The sequence below is a fragment of the Chelonia mydas genome, chromosome 11 (genome assembly GCF_015237465.2).
Source record: "Chelonia mydas isolate rCheMyd1 chromosome 11, rCheMyd1.pri.v2, whole genome shotgun sequence".
Taxonomy (NCBI): domain Eukaryota; kingdom Metazoa; phylum Chordata; order Testudines; family Cheloniidae; genus Chelonia; species Chelonia mydas.
In genome coordinates this window covers 2,918,402-2,936,275 of record NC_051251.2, presented here as the reverse complement: position 1 = coordinate 2,936,275, position 17,874 = coordinate 2,918,402, and the positions used below count along the sequence as shown (strand labels likewise).

The following is a 17,874-nucleotide window of genomic DNA, read 5'->3' as shown; positions in this document are numbered from 1 at the left end:
GTGCTGGGAAAAAGCTTTAGTTGGTTAGCTGCAAAGTCCCAGAAAGTTTAGAACACTGTGTAGGAGAGCCCTTCCGGCTCTAACAGAAAGCCGTGTGCACTTTGCTCAGCCAAGCATTCTGGAAGTTCCTGCAGGGAGCAGCCCTTCTCACCATGTATAAACAATGAAAAGATGGATGCTGCCAGCAGTAGGTTTAGATGCCAGTTTTAATTGATAAATGTAGTTTGTGAATAGAATTTCTAGTTGAAATATAGAGAAATGCTTCTCACCATGGAAACTTCCCAATCACCAAGCAAAATGGGTGCAGTTCATTTAATGTGGATGTTGACCATGGGCCACCAAAGCTTTTGAAAAACGCAGCTGTGCCGACAAATGAAATTTGCAAAAAAGTTTGCATTGACTGTTTCTGCTCCCTGTAACGCGGCCCTGCTGTTTCTGCTCCCTGTAACGCGGCCCTGCTGTAAAAGAGGGTGAAAGGCGTGTGTGCTGCTGCTACTTCTGCATTTTCTGCAGTTCAGGGTTTGTTCCTTGATTCAGAGTCACGGCATAAGTTACCACATTTTTTTGGGTGGGTAGAGAGGGGATGTGAGGTGTTTTTTGTAAATTTTCCAATATCCCTTGCTTTCTTCAGAAGAGAGAGCCTTTAGCTTTAGTATTTCCTTGGTGTTTGTTTATGAAGATTCATTATGAAGAAAAATATAACCCAACCGTCTAACGTTTGTGGTCTGCTTTCCAGTATATGCCAAAAATTCTGACATGGCATCATTGTGTCTTTGTGCCATTTAGAATTTAACAGCTCCCTTCTGGACAGTGTTGGCTCTGATGAGGACTCTGGGACTGAGGATGTTCTCGACATGGAGTACTCAGAAGCTGAAGCTGAAGAGCTGAAAAGGAATGCTGAGGTGACGATCCATTGTTTCAAGTGCTGAATGGGGAACTAATGCCTCTTCATATGTTCAGCACTAGATATTTTGGAGCAAGTGCATCTGTTCAGTCTTAGAGGACCTTGTTAAGTAGCAGCCTTCCCATTAGGACACCTGTACCCGGATATAACGCTGTCCTCGGGAGCCAAAAAACCTTACCGTGTTATAGGTGAAACCGCGTTACGTCGAACTTGCTTTGATCCACCGGAGCGCTGCTTTACTGCGTTATATCCGAATTCATGTTATATCGGGGTAGAGGTATATTGGGAAACAATGTATAGTTCAGTAATCTCCCTCTATAAGAGCGTGTCCTACAGTTAGAAGAGCTGCCAAGACCCCTTGGTTGCTGTGAGGAATCTTATGGGTGGGGAGGGGAACAGGGAAACAGAGTAACTTGACTACTGGAAGCATTCTGCTGTGTGAAACAAGTGAAAATACAGGCTGCCTAATTATTAAAAAGGGAGAAACAGCATTTCAGATAGTGTAGTGGTTTGTGATAGTGCTAGTAACTGCTGTGGGTTTCTAGCTCTTGCACCATTAAAGATCAGGCAAGTTGTGGAGGAGGCCTTGTGAGTCCTGAGTGGAATATAGCAACAACTCCTGCTGTCTGACCCACTGAGGGTCACTCGTCTATCTTGCTTGTAAGGAGAGTGTTGTATGGCATCTAGAAAGGAAAGGATTAATGTTTTTTATTGGGAATTCCTTTAGGGAAGTTTTACTTCCCTTCCAATTGCTGAACCTTCATCAGAGAGCTGTATTTTCACACCGCTGTTGAACCCCAGTCTATCAGACCGAGGAGGACCAGGAAATCTCTTTAAAGCCAGTCAGCATTATCTGTTCTTAATTGTCACGGCTGAGTTGATGAGAAGAGCTTCATCCCAAATAAGAGGAGAGGGACATTTTCTCCTTAACACTCCAAGAGCAGGGGAAGAGAGAATCTCTAGGCCACCAATCCAGTCTTTCCCTATTGATTTACCTCATTTATCAAATGGTTTGTTTTAATACTGCGGAAATCAATATAGTTCTTTGATTTTTCTTTTAACTTCTCTCTGTGGACTTATTGATATCAATGGAAAGTGGTCATTCAGGAAATAGCTTGTCTAGACAAATGGCAGTGCAAAGCAAAATGGAGAGCTTGTATCATCTTACTGGTTTGGAATCAAAACAATGACTGCTTTGTTGCTGTTCCATTGGCAGATTGGTGAATGGGGAAACAAAAACAAACAAAATCGCATGGCATTTTCCAGTTTTAAAGGGACACTTTTTCGTCCTGGCCTGATGCAGTGTGGCAGTTCTTATGTTCCTTGATCACATTTCTCAAACAGCTGAACTTTGTGTGCAGAGTACCCAAAACCATGTTCTAACGTGCTGTAAGGCCTTTTGTTCTGAGCTAAGTGGAATTAAGAGCATATTTAAAAGCAAATGATTGGATTGTATTTTCCAGATAGGAGAGCTCCCTCATTCTTATCGTCTCGTCAGCATTGTCAGCCATATTGGAAGCACATCCTCTTCAGGTAGGGAATATGATAACTTTGTTATCTCCGTCTCTCTGTTCATGTGGAGATTAAATAAATGTAATTGAAAATGGTTGTAATATTCTTTGAAGTTGCAGAATAGCGTTAAGATCTGTTTTCATAGTTAACATTAGTCAAAAATACCCATTTAGTCTATAAGTGGTTTGTACAACATGATGGCATTTCAGTATTTAAATGTCAGCTAACTGCAACAGGGTATCTAGAAACAACTTACCGATTTGTTTTGAACTATAGCATGAAAATAAATATGGTTTCTCTTTTTATTTTTTTAGGCCATTATATTAGTGATGTCTATGATATCAAGAAACAGTCCTGGTTCACCTACAATGACCTAGAAGTGTCTAGAATTCTAGAGGCCTCTGTTCAGTGTGATAGAGACCGAAGTGGCTATATCTTCTTTTACATGCACAAGTAAGAGAATCTCAACAGTTTGGGCCAGTAGTAATCATTTCCCAGTCATGAAGTTCTGTGCTTCTCTCCCTACCATCCTCTTCAGTGGAGTTGTCAAATCTAATATTTGCCAGTGTGTCTTAATTTTGATTTACTGCTGCATGTGATTTTGACGAGCACTAAAGCATCCTCTGAAAGTTCAGTAGCGCAGAATTATCCCTCGCTAATATATAGTGGTTTAGACATACCTTGCAGTCCCTTCTAACCCTATGATTCTGTGGTTCTAATTGTCATAATGAGATGATAGCTAAGTATTAAAGGCATGTTTAAAAAGGATGTTCAGTATCTCAGCTAAGTATTAGCCCTTAGTGTATGTTTTCCTCTGACATATAGTCATAGTATCATAGAATATCAGGGTTGGAAGGGACCTCAGGAGGTCATCTAGTCCAACCCCCTGCTCAAAGCAGGACCAATCCCCAATCAAATCATCCCAGCCAGGGCTTTGTCAAGCCTGACCTTAAAAACTTCCAAGGAAGGAGATTCTACCACCTCCCTAGGTAATGCATTCCAGTGTTTCACCACCCTCCTAGTGAAAAAGTTTTTCCTAATATCCAACCTAAACCTCCCCCACTGCAACTTGAGACCATTACTCCTTGTCCTGTCCTCTTCTACCACTGAGAATAGTCTAGAACCATCCTTTCTGGAACCACCTCTCAGGTAGTTGAAAGCAGCTATCAAATCCCCCCTCATTCTTCTCTTCTGCAGACTAAACAATCCCAGTTCCCTCAGCCTCTCCTCATAAGTCATGTGTTCCAGACCCCTAATCATTTTTGTTGCCCTTCGCTGGACTCTCTCCAATTTATCCACATCCTTCTTGTAGTGTGGGGCCCAAAACTGGACACAGTACTCCAGATGAGGCCTCACCAATGTCGAATAGAGGGGAACGATCACGTCCCTCGATCTGCTCGCTATGCCCCTACTTATACATCCCAAAATGCCATTGGCCTTCTTGGCAACAAGGATACACTGCTGACTCATATCCAGCTTCTCGTCCACTGTAACCCCTAGGTCCTTTTCCGCAGAACTGCTGCCTAGCCATTCGGTCCCTAGTCTGTAGCTGTGCATTGGGTTCTTCCGTCCTAAGTGCAGGACCCTGCACTTATCCTTATTGAACCTCATCAGGTTTCTTTTGGCCCAATCCTCCAATTTGTCTAGGTCCCTCTGTATCCTATCCCTCCCCTCCAGCGTATCTACCACTCCTCCCAGTTTAGTATCATCCGCAAATTTGCTGAGAGTGCAATCCACACCATCCTCCAGATCATTTATGAAGATATTGAACAAAACCGGCCCCAGGACCGACCCCTGGGGCACTCCACTTGACACCGGCTGCCAACTAGACATGGAGCCATTGATCACTACCCGTTGAGCCCGACAATCTAGCCAACTTTCTACCCACCTTATAGTGCATTCATCCAGCCGATACTTCTTTAACTTGCTGACAAGAATACTGTGGGAGACCGTGTCAAAAGCTTTGCTAAAGTCAAGAAACAATACATCCACTGCTTTCCCTTCATCCACAGAATCAGTAATCTCATCATAGAAGGCTATTAGATTAGTCAGGCATGACCTACCCTTGGTGAATCCATGCTGACTGTTCCTGATCACTTTTCTCTCGTGTAAGTGCTTCAGGATTGGTTCCTTGAGGACCTGCTCCATGATTTTTCCGGGGACTGAGGTGAGGCTGACTGGCCTGTAGTTCCCAGGATCCTCCTTCTTCCCTTTTTTAAAGATTGGCACTACATTAGCCTTTTTCCAGTCATCTGGGACTTCCCCCGTTCGCCACGAGTTTTCAAAGATAATGGCCAATGGCTCTGCAATCACATTCGCCAATTCCTTTAGCACTCTCGGATGCAACTCGTCCAGCCCCATGGACTTGTGCACGTCCAGCTTTTCTAAATAGTCCCTAACCACCTCTTTCTCCACAGAGGGCTGGCCATCTACTCCCCATGTTGCGATGCCCAGCGCAGCAGTCTGGGAGCTGTCCTTGTTAGTGAAGACAGAGGCAAAAAAAGCATTGAGTACATTAGCTTTTTCCACATCCTCTGTCACTAGGTTGCCTCCCTCATTCAGTAAGGGGCCCACACTTTCCTTGGCTTTCTTCTTGTTGCCAACATACCTGAAGAAACCCTTCTTGTTATTCTTGACATCTCTTGCTAGCTGCAGCTCCAGGTGCAATTTGGCCCTCCTGATTTCATTCCTACATGCCCGAGCAATATTTTTATACTCTTCCCTGGTCATATGTCCAATCTTCCACTTCTTGTAAGCTTCTTTTTTATGTTTAAGATCCGCTAGGATTTCACCGTTAAGCCAAGCTGGTCGCCTGCCATATTTACTATTCTTTCGACTCATCGGGATGGTTTGTCCCTGTAACCTCAACAGGGATTTCTTGAAATACAGCCAGCTCTCCTGGACTCCTTTCCCCTTCATGTTAGTCCCCCAGGGGATCCTACCCATCCGCTCCCTGAGGGAGTCGAAGTCTGCTTTCCTGAAGTCCAGGGTCCGTATCCTGCTGCTTACCTTTCTTCCCTGCGTCAGGATCCTGAACTCAACCAACTCATGGTCACTGCCTCCCAGATTCCCATCCACTTTTGCTTCCCCCACTAATTCTTCCCTGTTTGTGAGCAGCAGGTCAAGAAAAGCTCCCCCCCTAGTTGGCTCGTCTAGCACTTGCACCAGGAAATTGTCCCCTACGCTTTCCAAAAACTTCCTGGATTGTCTATGCACTGCTGTATTGCTCTCCCAGCAAATATCAGGAAAATTAAAGTCACCCATGAGAACCAGAGCGTGCGATCTAGTAGCTTCTGCGAGTTGCTGGAAGAAAGCCTCATCCACCTCATCCCCCTGGTCCGGTGGTCTATAGCAGACTCCCACCACTACATCACTCTTGTTGCTCACACTTCTAAACTTAATCCATAGACACTCAGGTTTTTCTGCAGTTTCGTACCGGAGCTCTGAGCAGTCATACTGCTCCCTTACATACAGTGCCACTCCACCACCTTTTCTGCCCTGCCTGTCCTTCCTGAACAGTTTATAACCATCCATGACAGTACTCCAGTCATGTGAGTTATCCCACCAAGTCTCTGTTATTCCAATCACGTCATAATTCCTTGACATCACCAGGACCTCCAGTTCTCCCTGCTTGTTTCCAAGGCTTTGTGCATTCGTATATAAGCACTTGAGATAACCTGTTTCAGAGTAACAGCCGTGTTAGTCTGTATTCGCAAAAAGAAAAGGAGTACTCGTGGCACCTTAGAGACTAACCAATTTATTTGAGCATGAGCTTTCGTGAGCTACAGCTCACTTCATCAGATGCATACTGTGGAAATTGCAGAAGACATTATTATATACACAGACACCATGAAACAATACCTCCTCCCACCCCACTCTCCTGCTGGTAATAGCTTATCTAGAGAGATCATCAAGATGGGCCATTTCCAGCACAAATCCAGGTCTGCAGGACACACAGCTCACACAGCTTCCACCTTCCTGGGTCTGACCTCGGAGCATTCAGCATCCTCTGCCCCTCCGTGCGCTTCCCACAGCGAGTCCGCCCAGTCAGGGTCCTGGGGAAGCCAGAGGGTCCTGCCCCGCAACTCCGCAGTCAGACGTGACTCTCAGCCAGCCAGTAAAACAAAAGGTTTATTAGATGACAGGAACACAGTCTAACACAGAGCTTGTAGGTGCAGAGAACAGGACGCCTCAGCTATGTCCATTTTGGGGAGCAGTGAGCCAGACAACCCCGTCTACACTTCACTCCATGTCTCCAACCACACCCCTCATTCTCAGTATGAGGCAGGAGCCCGCCCCTCACAGACGTTCCTGCCTGTGTTTCCTCCCGGTATCCCGCTTTCCCACTTACCTCAGGGCTTTGGTCTCCTTCCCCCGGTGAACCTAATTTAAAGCCCTCCTCACTAGGTTAGCCAGCCTGCTCGCAAAGATGCTCTTCCCTCTCTTCGTAAGATGGAGCCCGTCTCTGCCCAGCACTCCTCCTTCATGGAACACCATCCCATGGTCAAAGAATCCAAAGCCTTCTCTCCGACACCACCTGCGTAGCCATTCGTTGACTTCCACAATTCGACAGTCCCTGCCCCGTCCTTTTCCTTCCACGGGGAGGATGGACGAGAACACCACTTGCGCCTCAAACTCCTTTATCCTTCTTCCCAGAGCCACGTAGTCCGCAGTGATCCGTTCAAAGTCATTCTTGGCAGTATCATTGGTGCCCACGTGAAGAAGCAGGAAGGGGTAGCGATCCGAGGGCTTGATGAGTCTCGGCAGTCTCTCCGTCACATCACGAATCTTAGCCCCTGGCAAGCAGCAGACTTCTCGGTTTTCCCGGTCAGGGCGGCAGATAGATGACTCAGTCCCCCGGAGGAGAGAGTCCCCGACCACCACCACCCGCCTCCTTCTCTTGGGAGTGGTAGTCATATATTTGTAAATTCCCATATTCCCCCCAGCTCTTTTACTAGCATTAATTTATTCTATTTTTGCTGCCCTCTTCCCTGCAAGGCTTAACACGCTCTTAGATTTGCTATAATTTGTTGCAAAATCTTACTGCAGCTTCCAACTGGTTCTGAATGACTTCAGAATTTCAGGAACCCTGCTTAGAGACCTTTGGTGACAAAGTGTAATTCTTTAGGCTTAATTAGTAGGATCTATAATTCTGAAATTTCCAAGGCTTAAATTAAACCACTCATTTCCTGTGTGTCATTCTCCCTTCCCATAGGACTGTCTTCATCTTGTGCAGCAGCTCTGCGCTCACTGATTTCATAATCTCCCTTTTCATGTTTTCTAGGGAAATCTTCGATGAGTTACTAGAAACAGAAAAGAATACGCAGCCGCTTAGCATGGAAGTGGGGAGGTCTGTTCGTCAGCCTCTGTGAAGAGCAAATCCCTTGTTTCTCCTGAGCATGGAGAATTCTGAACTTGCGCAAGACACGCAGGAGTAGCAAAACAGCTCAGGGCCAAAACGAGACAAAAAGTAAGGCATATGAGATGCTTCACTTGCAGAACCACGCATGTAAACCTTGGGCCTGAACCATACTTGTAAACCTTTGACATCTCAAAGCACTCCTCCTGTGGTGAGATTTTTATTGTTCCAGAAATACTTTTGTCAGCATGGAGCCTTAAAGAGTTACATCAAGCCACAAGACCACAGCTGCTCATAAACTGATGAAACAATAGTGCAAAAAGAGGCTTGACTTTAAAGTCCATTAACTGTGATATGTGAATGGGGAAGATTTACATATCACGTGGCATTCTACTTTTCCCCTACGAGCAATTAAAGCAATACAGCCTGCAACCTGGCATGTATCGTGTCAGTAATATTCACTGGAACCCTAGATCACCAAGTACGCTTTTGCCAGTCTGTCCTGCTAACAGGTGTGCTGACATCATTCAAGTTGACGCGTTTTGACATTCATGAGGTTGTAAATGATCTGCCATTTACATGCCGTTCCAGGAAACAAACTACTGGTGCTGTGGAATTTATTGCATACCCTACCCCCACTGTGTCATCTTGTACAGTCATTTTTGTCTTTGTTTAGAAATGAGATTATATTTCTTTCATTTAAAAAGTTTATCCTTTCTAACTGCATCTTCTTCATAGTGTCATTGCATATTGCAGTTTACATCTTTCTGTCAGTATGTCTGTTTCTCACTGACTTTACATCATGTTGGGCTGCCTTGTTTTGACTCTGACAGAAGCAGCTAGTGGGGTGGAAGGTAAGCTTTGGCCTATTGGCAGATTCTCTTCAAGGGAAGCAGCGCCAGTGCTGAGCAGTAAAAGGAAGTGAACTAACAGCTCTTCTTTTTGCCTCACACATTGGAAAAAGAGCATTCTAGCATTAACTCTTCAGGGTCTGCAGGCACAAATGTTTGTCTCTGTCATCCTCAAGTGGAAAGTCTGAAAAATTCTTTTAGCGGTTAGACCGATCCATAATTTCACATTGTCCCTACAAAGCCCAGGAATCACACAGAGACATAGATGTTTTTATTCTAGCAGCCTGTTGTTTTTTTAGGAATATGGGCTGCTCAGCTGGAATAAACTAAATCAGTTCAGAAGCTTTTGAAAACCCGTTTTGAGTGTTAACATAAGATATTACAGGGCAGAACTATTACATTTTATTATCCTAATTGTACCTGGTAACGTGACGCTCATTTTATAGCTGACTTTGGCAAAAATATCCAGTGATTTAAATTTTATTTGAACCTTCGAATGGTCTTTTATTTAATATGGGCAAGTATTTCCTTAATTGATATTTACTTTTATTGCAAAGAAATTGTTGCTAATCGTTGGAGCAGTTACTCTTCTGCCCCTAATTTGGATTTTGTGATTTGAATAATTGGTTACAGAGAGTGCAAAGATATTTGTATTTAAACTACCATTAGAAGTTTCTCAGGAATAATCCATCCAGAGCTAAGTAGACAAACCATTGCTGTAGAGGACAGCAGGCAAAATAATTCCTCCACAGATCTTGTCGAGTTAAGGCTGATCTTCTGGTCTGTGTACCAAGCGAATCTAAATGAGTTTTGTTACGGCTTGGATAATATCTTATTGGTTGTGTTGATCTCATAGTAAATGGCCTAAGCATTAAACTTCTGTCACAAACAGGACAAAGCTTTTACCTCATAAGGTGCAGCACCAGTAGTATATGACATGTTAATTTATTATAAATCATTATGATTTTGTATTGTCAACAGTGAATATGTTAGTGGAATGTGTGTGCGGGGGGGCGGGGGGGAGAGTTAATGTAGGAATTTTTTTTTACTGAAAAGGGCACGTACCTGTGAAAATGTGGCAAAGATTTCTTCCATCATAAAAGCAAAGCTGCCTTCCTCATCGTAACCAGCATCACCCTTTTCCCTACATGCTGAGAGCAGCACACGTGGCGCTTTAAATAACAAATGTACTTCTCACAGCAGCGACTTAGCACTGCCGATTGCTTGGTGGGGAGCAAATTATCATGCTGAGGTGCAGCACTCCAAATCAGTTCATTTATAATAAAAACCAGGATTGCCCAGTTTTAGTTGTTACCCTAATTAATGTATAAAACCAGCTTTGATGTAGATCCAGAGTTGAGAGAGCTGATGCTTGAAACCAGATTTCATGGTCCCTCTAGTGAAAACCAGGTTCTCACTTAGCATAGCTAGTAACAACTAGTGAACATGTGAGTCTTTCACTTTTTTGGCATGTGGCAGCTTGAGTGACCCTGTGAACCTTTTCCTGAACAGAGCTGGTTGTCAGTCCAACACTGTACACATCCACATCCCCCGTCTAAAGATGGGTTCTTTCTCTCAGCTCCAGGGTGGCAGTGAGGAAGGAAATCTGTACCTTGTCAAGGGGTGTATGTATAAATATATGCTTTGGGGGTTGTGCACAGCATGGCTAGTTCATTCAGAATCGGGGGGAGTATGTGTTCCCAGCGTTCTGTGTTATACCTAATTAACTTTCACATTCAATACTACTTGTATTTTTGCAATAACTTTGAAATTCAGTAGAGCTTAGCTCTGTGCAACCTTTACAACCATATTGGATTATATGTAGGACAGACACAAACCAAATAAAAGCCAGCACATGTAAGGGATTTTAGCATCAGATATCTTGGAAAGGAAATCATTTAAATATCCTACAAACCCTTAATGCCTTTATTAAAATGGCCGTGTTAATAGTGGTGAGACCTGCTAATGAGAGGTGGTCTTTCTGGGAGATAGTGGAGTGCTGTTGGTCTGAATTATGTATCCTATTAATTAGAAAGGGTTTCTAGAGAGTGCATGTTATAAAACACTCTTTGACATTTCCTGAAATATACAGAGTTGTCAGTTTTAAAAGAACCTGAGAGCCAGTTTAGTTTGGTCTGAGTGTGCTTCAGCATATAAAAAACAAAAGAGAAAACCAATGTCATTCTTTCTTCCACCCCATCATCGGATGTCTGCTCTAACTTGTTCTTGAGTTACTCCTTCACTGTATTTGGCTGCTTTTTATGATAAATGTATAAATGTTTATGTAAATGAACTGGAATTTTTGTCCCAGATATTGCTGTGTGTGACTGAGTCCACATAGAGGACTGTTGTACGGGGATGTGCAAAGAACAACAACAACAAAATGCAGGTACTAGCTTCCTAATTAAAGCTTCAGTCTATAATATGAGGATTTAATAATTGGGAGGAGAGCGTTCTGATGTATCTAACCTTGGCTGATTGCCTCCCCAGCCCTGTCTGCATCATGGTGTAAATGGCCTGATTTGGAGTGTCCTCTACTTCCTTTTCTGTGTGTGCTGTATCTGATGTACTGGAAAGATTAGCAGATGCTGTTTGCACTGCAACCAATGGGAGAAGCAGTTGATTATCCAGTGTTAACTTCTTATTTAAATTCACAAAAGGTTTTAGATGCCCGTGAAGAATTCTTTGGTTTGGGGCGGGGGGAGTTGTGTGTGGCTAGAAAGAACTAACTGGGTCACTTTTTAACTGATCTAATCTAAGATTGTAATCAACTGCCAAAGAGAGAGAATAAAAAGGGGTTATGTATCCTTTGCACTCTGCTGTCAGTATTCCCCATCCCACCGGAGATCTTACGTGCCTCCTGACTACATAATTATTCTTGAAAAACTGGGGGGGAGGGGGTTCCAGGTGTGTGTGTTTGAGAGCAGCCAGGATGGACGCCACATGACTGGGTTAGATTCTGCATTGAGTGACTTTTGATTCTTTACAAAGTTGATGTGGAGCAGCACTTTCTCTGTGTTTTAGCAGATCTGTTCCTCGGTATTCTTTACAGTTTTGCTCTTGTTTTTTCCTTTTTAAATGATGTGTAGATAGATTTTTGTGAAATTAAAACCTCTTTATTAACCCTCTGATGGGTTTGAATCTTATTTCCACAAAGATGGAGTTTTCTGTAGACTCAGATAGATGTGGATAGTTGAGCACTTGACTCCACTCTGCTTACGTTGGGTGCCTGTACTGTACCTTTAGTGAAGAAGAAACTAGTTTGCTCTGTAGAAGAGTGCGGCTCTGTTCCATTGATATAAAACTACTCAAGATAGTTAAGTCCCAGGCAGATTGCGAAGAGCTACAAAGGGATCTCTCAAAAGTGGGTGACTGGGCAACAAAATGGCAGATGAAATTCAATGTTGATAATAAATGCAAAGAAAGGAACAGTGGAAAACATAATCCCAACTATACGTATCAAATGATGGGGTCTAAATTAGCTGTTACCACTCGAGAGAGATCTTGGAGTCATGGTGGACAGTTCTCTGAAAACATCTACCCAATGTGCAGCAGCAGTCAAAAAAGCAAACAGAATGTTGGGAATGGCAAAAGGGATAGATAATAAGACAGAAAATATCATGTTGCCTCTATATAAATCCATGGTACGCCCACTCTTGAATACGTGCAGATGTGGCCACGACATGTCAAAAAAGATATATATTGGAATTGGAAAAGGTTCAGAAAAGGGCAACAAAAATGATTAGGGGTATGGAACGGCTGCTGTAGGAGGAGAAATTTAATAAAATTGGGACTTTTCAGCTTGGAAAAGAGACGACATGGGGGGGATATGGTAGAGGTCTATAAAATCATGACTGGTGTGGAGAAAGTAAATAAGGACGTGTTATTTACTCCTCATAACACAAGAACTAGGGGTCACCCAATGAAATTAATAGGCAGCAGGTTTAAAACAAACAAAAGGAAGTATTTCACACAACACAGTCAGCCTGTGGAACTCCTTGCCAGAGGATGTTGTGAAGGCCAAGACTATAAAAGGGTTAAAAAAAAAAAAGAGATAAGTTCATGGAGGATAGGTCTACCAATGGCTATTAGCCAGGATGGGCAGGGATGGTGTCCCTAGCCTCTGTTTGCCAGAAGCTGGGAATGGATGACAGGGGATGGATCACTTGATGATTACCTGTTCTGTTCATTCCCTCTGGGGCACCCGGCACTGGCCACTGTTGGCCTGGATGGACTTTTGGTCTGACCCAGTCTGGCCACTGTTATGCTCAGTAACTTTTTATTTTATGCATTTTTTTTTTTTTTTAGTGACCTTAAGTGCTAGCGAAAGCAGCTCTGCTATTGCTGGCTGCTGCACAGAGCAGAGCATATGTAGGCTCTTCTCTTGTCTGTCAGTTGAGATGTGCATTTATTTCATTTGTAAGCTGCTTTGGACAAGAGCGTCTAGTCTGTGCAGCTCCAAGCTCTGTCCGTGGTTAATAAGAATTCCTGCTATTCCAGTACTTACTCCCCTCACAAGCCCACGTTCCCTTCTCCCACTGCACTAACAAGTGAGGCTTTCTGGCTAAGGGATTTGCTTTTCGCCTTGGAGATCAGAGTTTAAATCCAAAATGAAGTCACAAGGGAAACTTTATTGTCACATCTCAGTACTGAGTGGGAGGGAATTGTATTAATAAAAAAACATGCCAAGTGTGATACAGTTGGCAACATCTGCTGTAGCAAATAGGTCCTGCATCCCTAGGCCAGTGGCTCTCAACCTTTCTAGAAGACTGTCCCCCTTTCAGGAGTCTGATTTGTCTTGTGTATCCCCAAATTTCACCTCACTTAAAAACTACTTACAAAATCAGACATAAAAATACAAAAGTGTCACAGCCACACTATTACTGACAATTTGGTTACTTGCTCGTTCTGTCTGGATTAAATTTTAGTTTGTACTGACTTTGCTAATGTTTTTTATGTAGCCTGTTGTAAAACTAGTCAAATACCTATTTAAGCTGATGTCCCCGAGAGACTTCTGCATAGTCCCCAGAAGGACGCGTAGCCCTGGTTGAGAACCACTGCCCTGGAAGACGTTACATCAGTTAGAGCTAATGTAGAGACTGACCTACCTGTCACCTTTTTCTCCCACAAAGTGTATCCTGCCTTAGACTGGGGCAGACTTTCTATGTGTTTGTACAGCCCCTAGCACAATGGGGCCCTGATCGGGGCCTACAGGTGCCATGGTAATACAAATACGACAAACATGGTCAAGGTCATTAAAGTTTGCACTGTGCTTCAGTAAAGTGTATGGCATATGGATTTTTAAAATGTCACTCCCTGCCGTGGCTGGAACCTTTACCTTCAGCACCACAAATATTTGCATAATACTTTTCATGAAGGCTTAACAGCTAATGGAGGCTGCAGTAGTGGGCTGTATACTTTATCTTTAGGAGTGAGGTACCAGTACATGTGAAAATGTAAACCGTTTGCTTTGCAAAGATCAGACATCTAGAAAGACTGAAGATCATTCTAATACCACAGAGCAACACATTACTTGGAACCTCAAACCACTGACTAAGGAATGTAAGTATCCCCGCCTTACAGATGGGAAAACTGAGGCAGAGATGTGCTGTGACATCCCCACGGCTGTACAGCAGGTCAGTGGTGGTGCTGAAATTACAGGTCAGAGGTTTCTGATTCCCACCTCTGTTGTTTGTCCCTTGTGTGCGGCCTCGGCACAATCCTGGCTGGAGGTTGGAGAACAGACAAAATAAGCCAGGGTGAAGAAGCCGTGCTACTTGAGAGCCTGGTCACCACTCACTAGTCCTTCCCACAGCCACACCATTTAAGGCAAGATCCCAGCATACAAATTATAGCTGTCAAACCAACCCAACCAGTCGGGTAGCTTGGAAAGTAAAGATTTTAGCCTAGTGGGAGATCAGTGTTTTCCCTGCCCAAAAAATCACAATGGGGAGGAATGGTTAGCAGTCACCTAAGCAGGGTCAAGTGCACAGCCCCGTTCTCTGAATTAGCTTTAATTTTACTTTCTTAATACTAAACCAAATACATCTCAGGCCAAATCTCGCTGCAGCTCTGCTTAGAAGAGGCCTTTTTCCTTCTTGAGCTTCTGTTGCTTCCACACGGGCAGTGCAGCAAAGGCGTTCCGGGGCATGCCGAAGACCACTTCGAAATCATCACTGGACAGGTGCTCCTGAGGGAGGCAGAGGGGCTCGGATGAGGTGGTGGTGGTGACAACTGCAGCCCTGAGGACAGGGCCATCCTGATGAGCTACAACCTCCCAGCCCTCTGGCTTTGCTGGGTAGCAGGAATTGAGACGGAAGTCAGACCTGGGGCTTTGAGATAATGCCCTGGGCTACCATCGCTCTCCAGGCTGGTATCCAGCCGCCCAGCAGAGGGCTCTGGATCTGACATGCAGATGGCAAGAGCTGAGGGAGGCATGAGCCATTGGAGGACGACCTGGGCCACCAGTGAAGCAGCTGATTATCCTAGACCTTTGCAAGTCTCCCCGGGGCCTGGAACACGAGGCCATCAGCTGGAGTTACTCCCTTTCCATTTCGACAGAAGGCCCTAGCCCTAGCCCTGTACGCTGGTGTCTCAAAACGGAGCACAGCTGCTTGCTCCTGGCACTCCTACCCTGCACGTCCCAGCTCCCAGACACTCCAATGACTGCAGCAGCTCAGTGCTGGAGAAAGCATGGGGCCCGGGCCCGAGTCGCTACTTTCAAGATACTGCCCCTGCTGTGGGCATTCAGAACTGCTCACGCTCCCTCCTCCACTCCGCTCACGGCTCTGCGGGCTGCCTTTCAGCAGGCGTTGCAACTGAACCTCCCTGTGCCGGGGGAAGCCTGCAGGAGGCTGGCTCGGAGCCGGTGGCACAAGGCGGATTGTTTCCTTCTGTTAAAACTCCTGCTGAGGATGCTCCCTGAGGATGCTTCACACTTGGGTAATTCTACTGGGCCAGCTCGTGCTCCTCTGCAACCAGCAGGGGACAAAACGCCCCCTCTCTGCAGAGGAACTAAATCCCCTGCGGCAGCCCACCCTCTGCATCTCCAAACTGCTCTACGCGGGGCTGGTACCACGGTGGACACGGTGCGCCCCCTGGGGGCCCATTTCTTACACCGTGGCTCTAGGTGCTTGGACAATGTTTATCAGGGTTGGAAGGGACCTCAGGAGGTCATCTAGTCCAACCCCCTGCTCAAAGCAGGACCAGTCCCCAACTTTTGCCCCAGATCACTAAATGGCCCCATCAAGAATTGAACTGACAACCCTGGGTTTAGCAGGCCAGCTATCCTTGATGTGACAATGCACACAACAAAATTAACCCCATTGAGCCGCTCACCCTCGAGCAAGACTGGCCCCAAATAATTAACACAGCCCCTTAGCTAAGCACCCTCCCTCCTCCAGACCAAACTAGGAGCTCGGGGGTGACCCCGGACCCCTGGAACATCATCACCCTTGAACTCGCATGCTGGGTATTACACTGGGGAGTAAGGAGTTTATCTCCACTAACCATGGAGCTGGCCCTGCGACGGGGCTCAGATCTGTGCTTAGCTGGCTGGCTGAGGAGCTGCTCTTTGTTCCCCAGGGGCCCAAGGAAATTCTTCTGTCACTGGGGCAGGATCGGACCCTAAAAGTCCACCTGCACTACAGGGCAGGGACAGCTGCAGCTTTTGCAGTGGGCCATGCCCTGATTTCACACACACACACCCTTTCTCACCTCTTTCCTGCTAGGGTCCACTCCTGTGGGCAGCTCATCCAAGGACTTGTTCACCAGCAACTCTAGGGGGAAGGTCTGGATGGTTGCTGAGTTCAAGGTGGTGTTGGCAGTGAAAATCTCTTGGCTTGTGATTTCCTGGAGAGGGGGTCGGAGAGTCACATGGAGCCATCGCCGGACTGCTCCGTGAAGCCCCCACCCTGTTACATGTACCGCCCCGCCCTGTGCTGTGTGCCAGCCTTTGCCAAAGTACCCACCGCATCTCATTGCTGCCGTTCTGACCCTTTGTCCTCCCAGGGACTCTGACCTCTAGTCTGACCTGCACATCTCAGGCCCGGGAACCCCGCCCCCCGCCGCAGGGGGAAGATTTCTGCCTGGGGGGTCGTGCCTAAATCTGACTGCAAGCTCGGTGGGGTGGGGTATGCCACGGCTGTGCCACTGTCTCAGCCTGGGGCCAGCTGTGCTGCCAGGTGTGGGCAAACCAGAAACCACTCCGATTCCTGACTGAGCTGGGTCCTGGCTGGTGTGGGAGGGGGAAGCCTGGGAGCTTTTGCATCCCTCAATAGCCACGACCAGCGGGTGTGCGTAGCATCGCAGGCAGCTCAGCACTAATGGCCATTTCCTCGCACTGTCCTGCAGTCAGGCTGCCTTTCCCCAAGATACTCACGGTCGTCAGCTGGCTGAACTTGCTGTCCTCTCCCAGCTCGGCTTTCAGCTCCTCATAGGATTTCCTGTCCTGCAGGAGAGAAGCCAGATCTGAGCCGGGAGGGGCCAGAGGCAGGCATGTGGGGAGAGCAGAGCTGGCTGGCTTTGGAACGGCTGCGTCTGGGTTACTGAAGTCAAGCTGGGCAGGCGCTGGGACAGAACCGGTCTGGTTGCTGCAAATCTCTCCCCCTGCCACGGGCCTGGCTGGGCCTCGGTCCCATTGCCTGGCCCCGTCTCCGTACAGCCCTGGGCCTTCCCCTCCCCAGCAGTTCTGAGTATATCTCACCAGAAGGGAATCTGGGGAGATCGTTGGGATGCAGGGAAAGGCGCAGGAGCCCTGCCAAAGGGGCACCCCGCCCCCTCCCCCCCCCCGGACCAGTTGGGTAGCGACGTTTGCTGCAAACACGGGGGGAAGTGTCTGGGAGTCAGTGGCACCAGTCCTTAGGCTGGAGGTCGGGGATTGTGCTGGGGGTCGTTAAGCGACGGGTACCAGGGACTGGCTGTCTTGGGTAGCTGGCAATGGGAGACGGAGCCTTTTGTGGGGCCAGCCAGCTGGTTCCTGGGGAATGGGTGTCTGCGCCCCAGAACTTCTGCCACACACCCGCCCCCTTCACTGGGGTCTTGCTAGAGGCAAGACTGGTCTGACCGAGATCTCCCTGGGCAGAGGCTAGTTGTGTGGGAGCCTCCCACCGGCCTGTGGATTAAGAGGGCATCAGGGCTACCCAGTTAGTCTCTGGATGCCCAGGTTGTTAAATCTGAAGGATGATGTAGCCTTTTTGCCCCTCGGTTCCCTGCCTGTGCCCACGTCTCCTGCCAGTGGCAAGGGAAAC

General features: G+C 46.4%; 2 protein-coding genes across 5 annotated transcripts in view; one reads left to right on the top strand and one right to left on the bottom strand.

The window, feature by feature from the left end:
• Positions 1 to 11,754, top strand: part of USP37 (ubiquitin specific peptidase 37) — a 57,214-nt gene extending 45,460 nt beyond the window's left edge. For all 3 annotated transcript variants that reach the window (XM_037913121.2, XM_037913124.2, XM_037913122.2), the window contains exons 21-24: positions 787 to 902; positions 2,368 to 2,437; positions 2,731 to 2,869; positions 7,701 to 11,754. In XM_037913121.2, the coding sequence (XP_037769049.1) occupies positions 787 to 902; positions 2,368 to 2,437; positions 2,731 to 2,869; positions 7,701 to 7,788 (413 nt within the window). In that variant the 3' untranslated portion in view covers positions 7,789 to 11,754. The remainder of the gene's footprint in view (positions 1 to 786; positions 903 to 2,367; positions 2,438 to 2,730; positions 2,870 to 7,700) is intronic.
• Positions 11,755 to 13,237: 1,483 nt separating this feature from the next.
• VIL1 (villin 1) overlaps positions 13,238 to 17,874 on the bottom strand; it is a 40,886-nt gene continuing 36,249 nt past the window's right edge. For both annotated transcript variants that reach the window (XM_037913126.2, XM_037913125.2), the window contains exons 18-20: positions 17,007 to 17,075; positions 16,343 to 16,477; positions 13,238 to 14,816 (exon numbers count right to left, since the gene is read on the bottom strand). In XM_037913126.2, the coding sequence (XP_037769054.1) occupies positions 14,703 to 14,816; positions 16,343 to 16,477; positions 17,007 to 17,075 (318 nt within the window). In that variant the 3' untranslated portion in view covers positions 13,238 to 14,702. The remainder of the gene's footprint in view (positions 14,817 to 16,342; positions 16,478 to 17,006; positions 17,076 to 17,874) is intronic.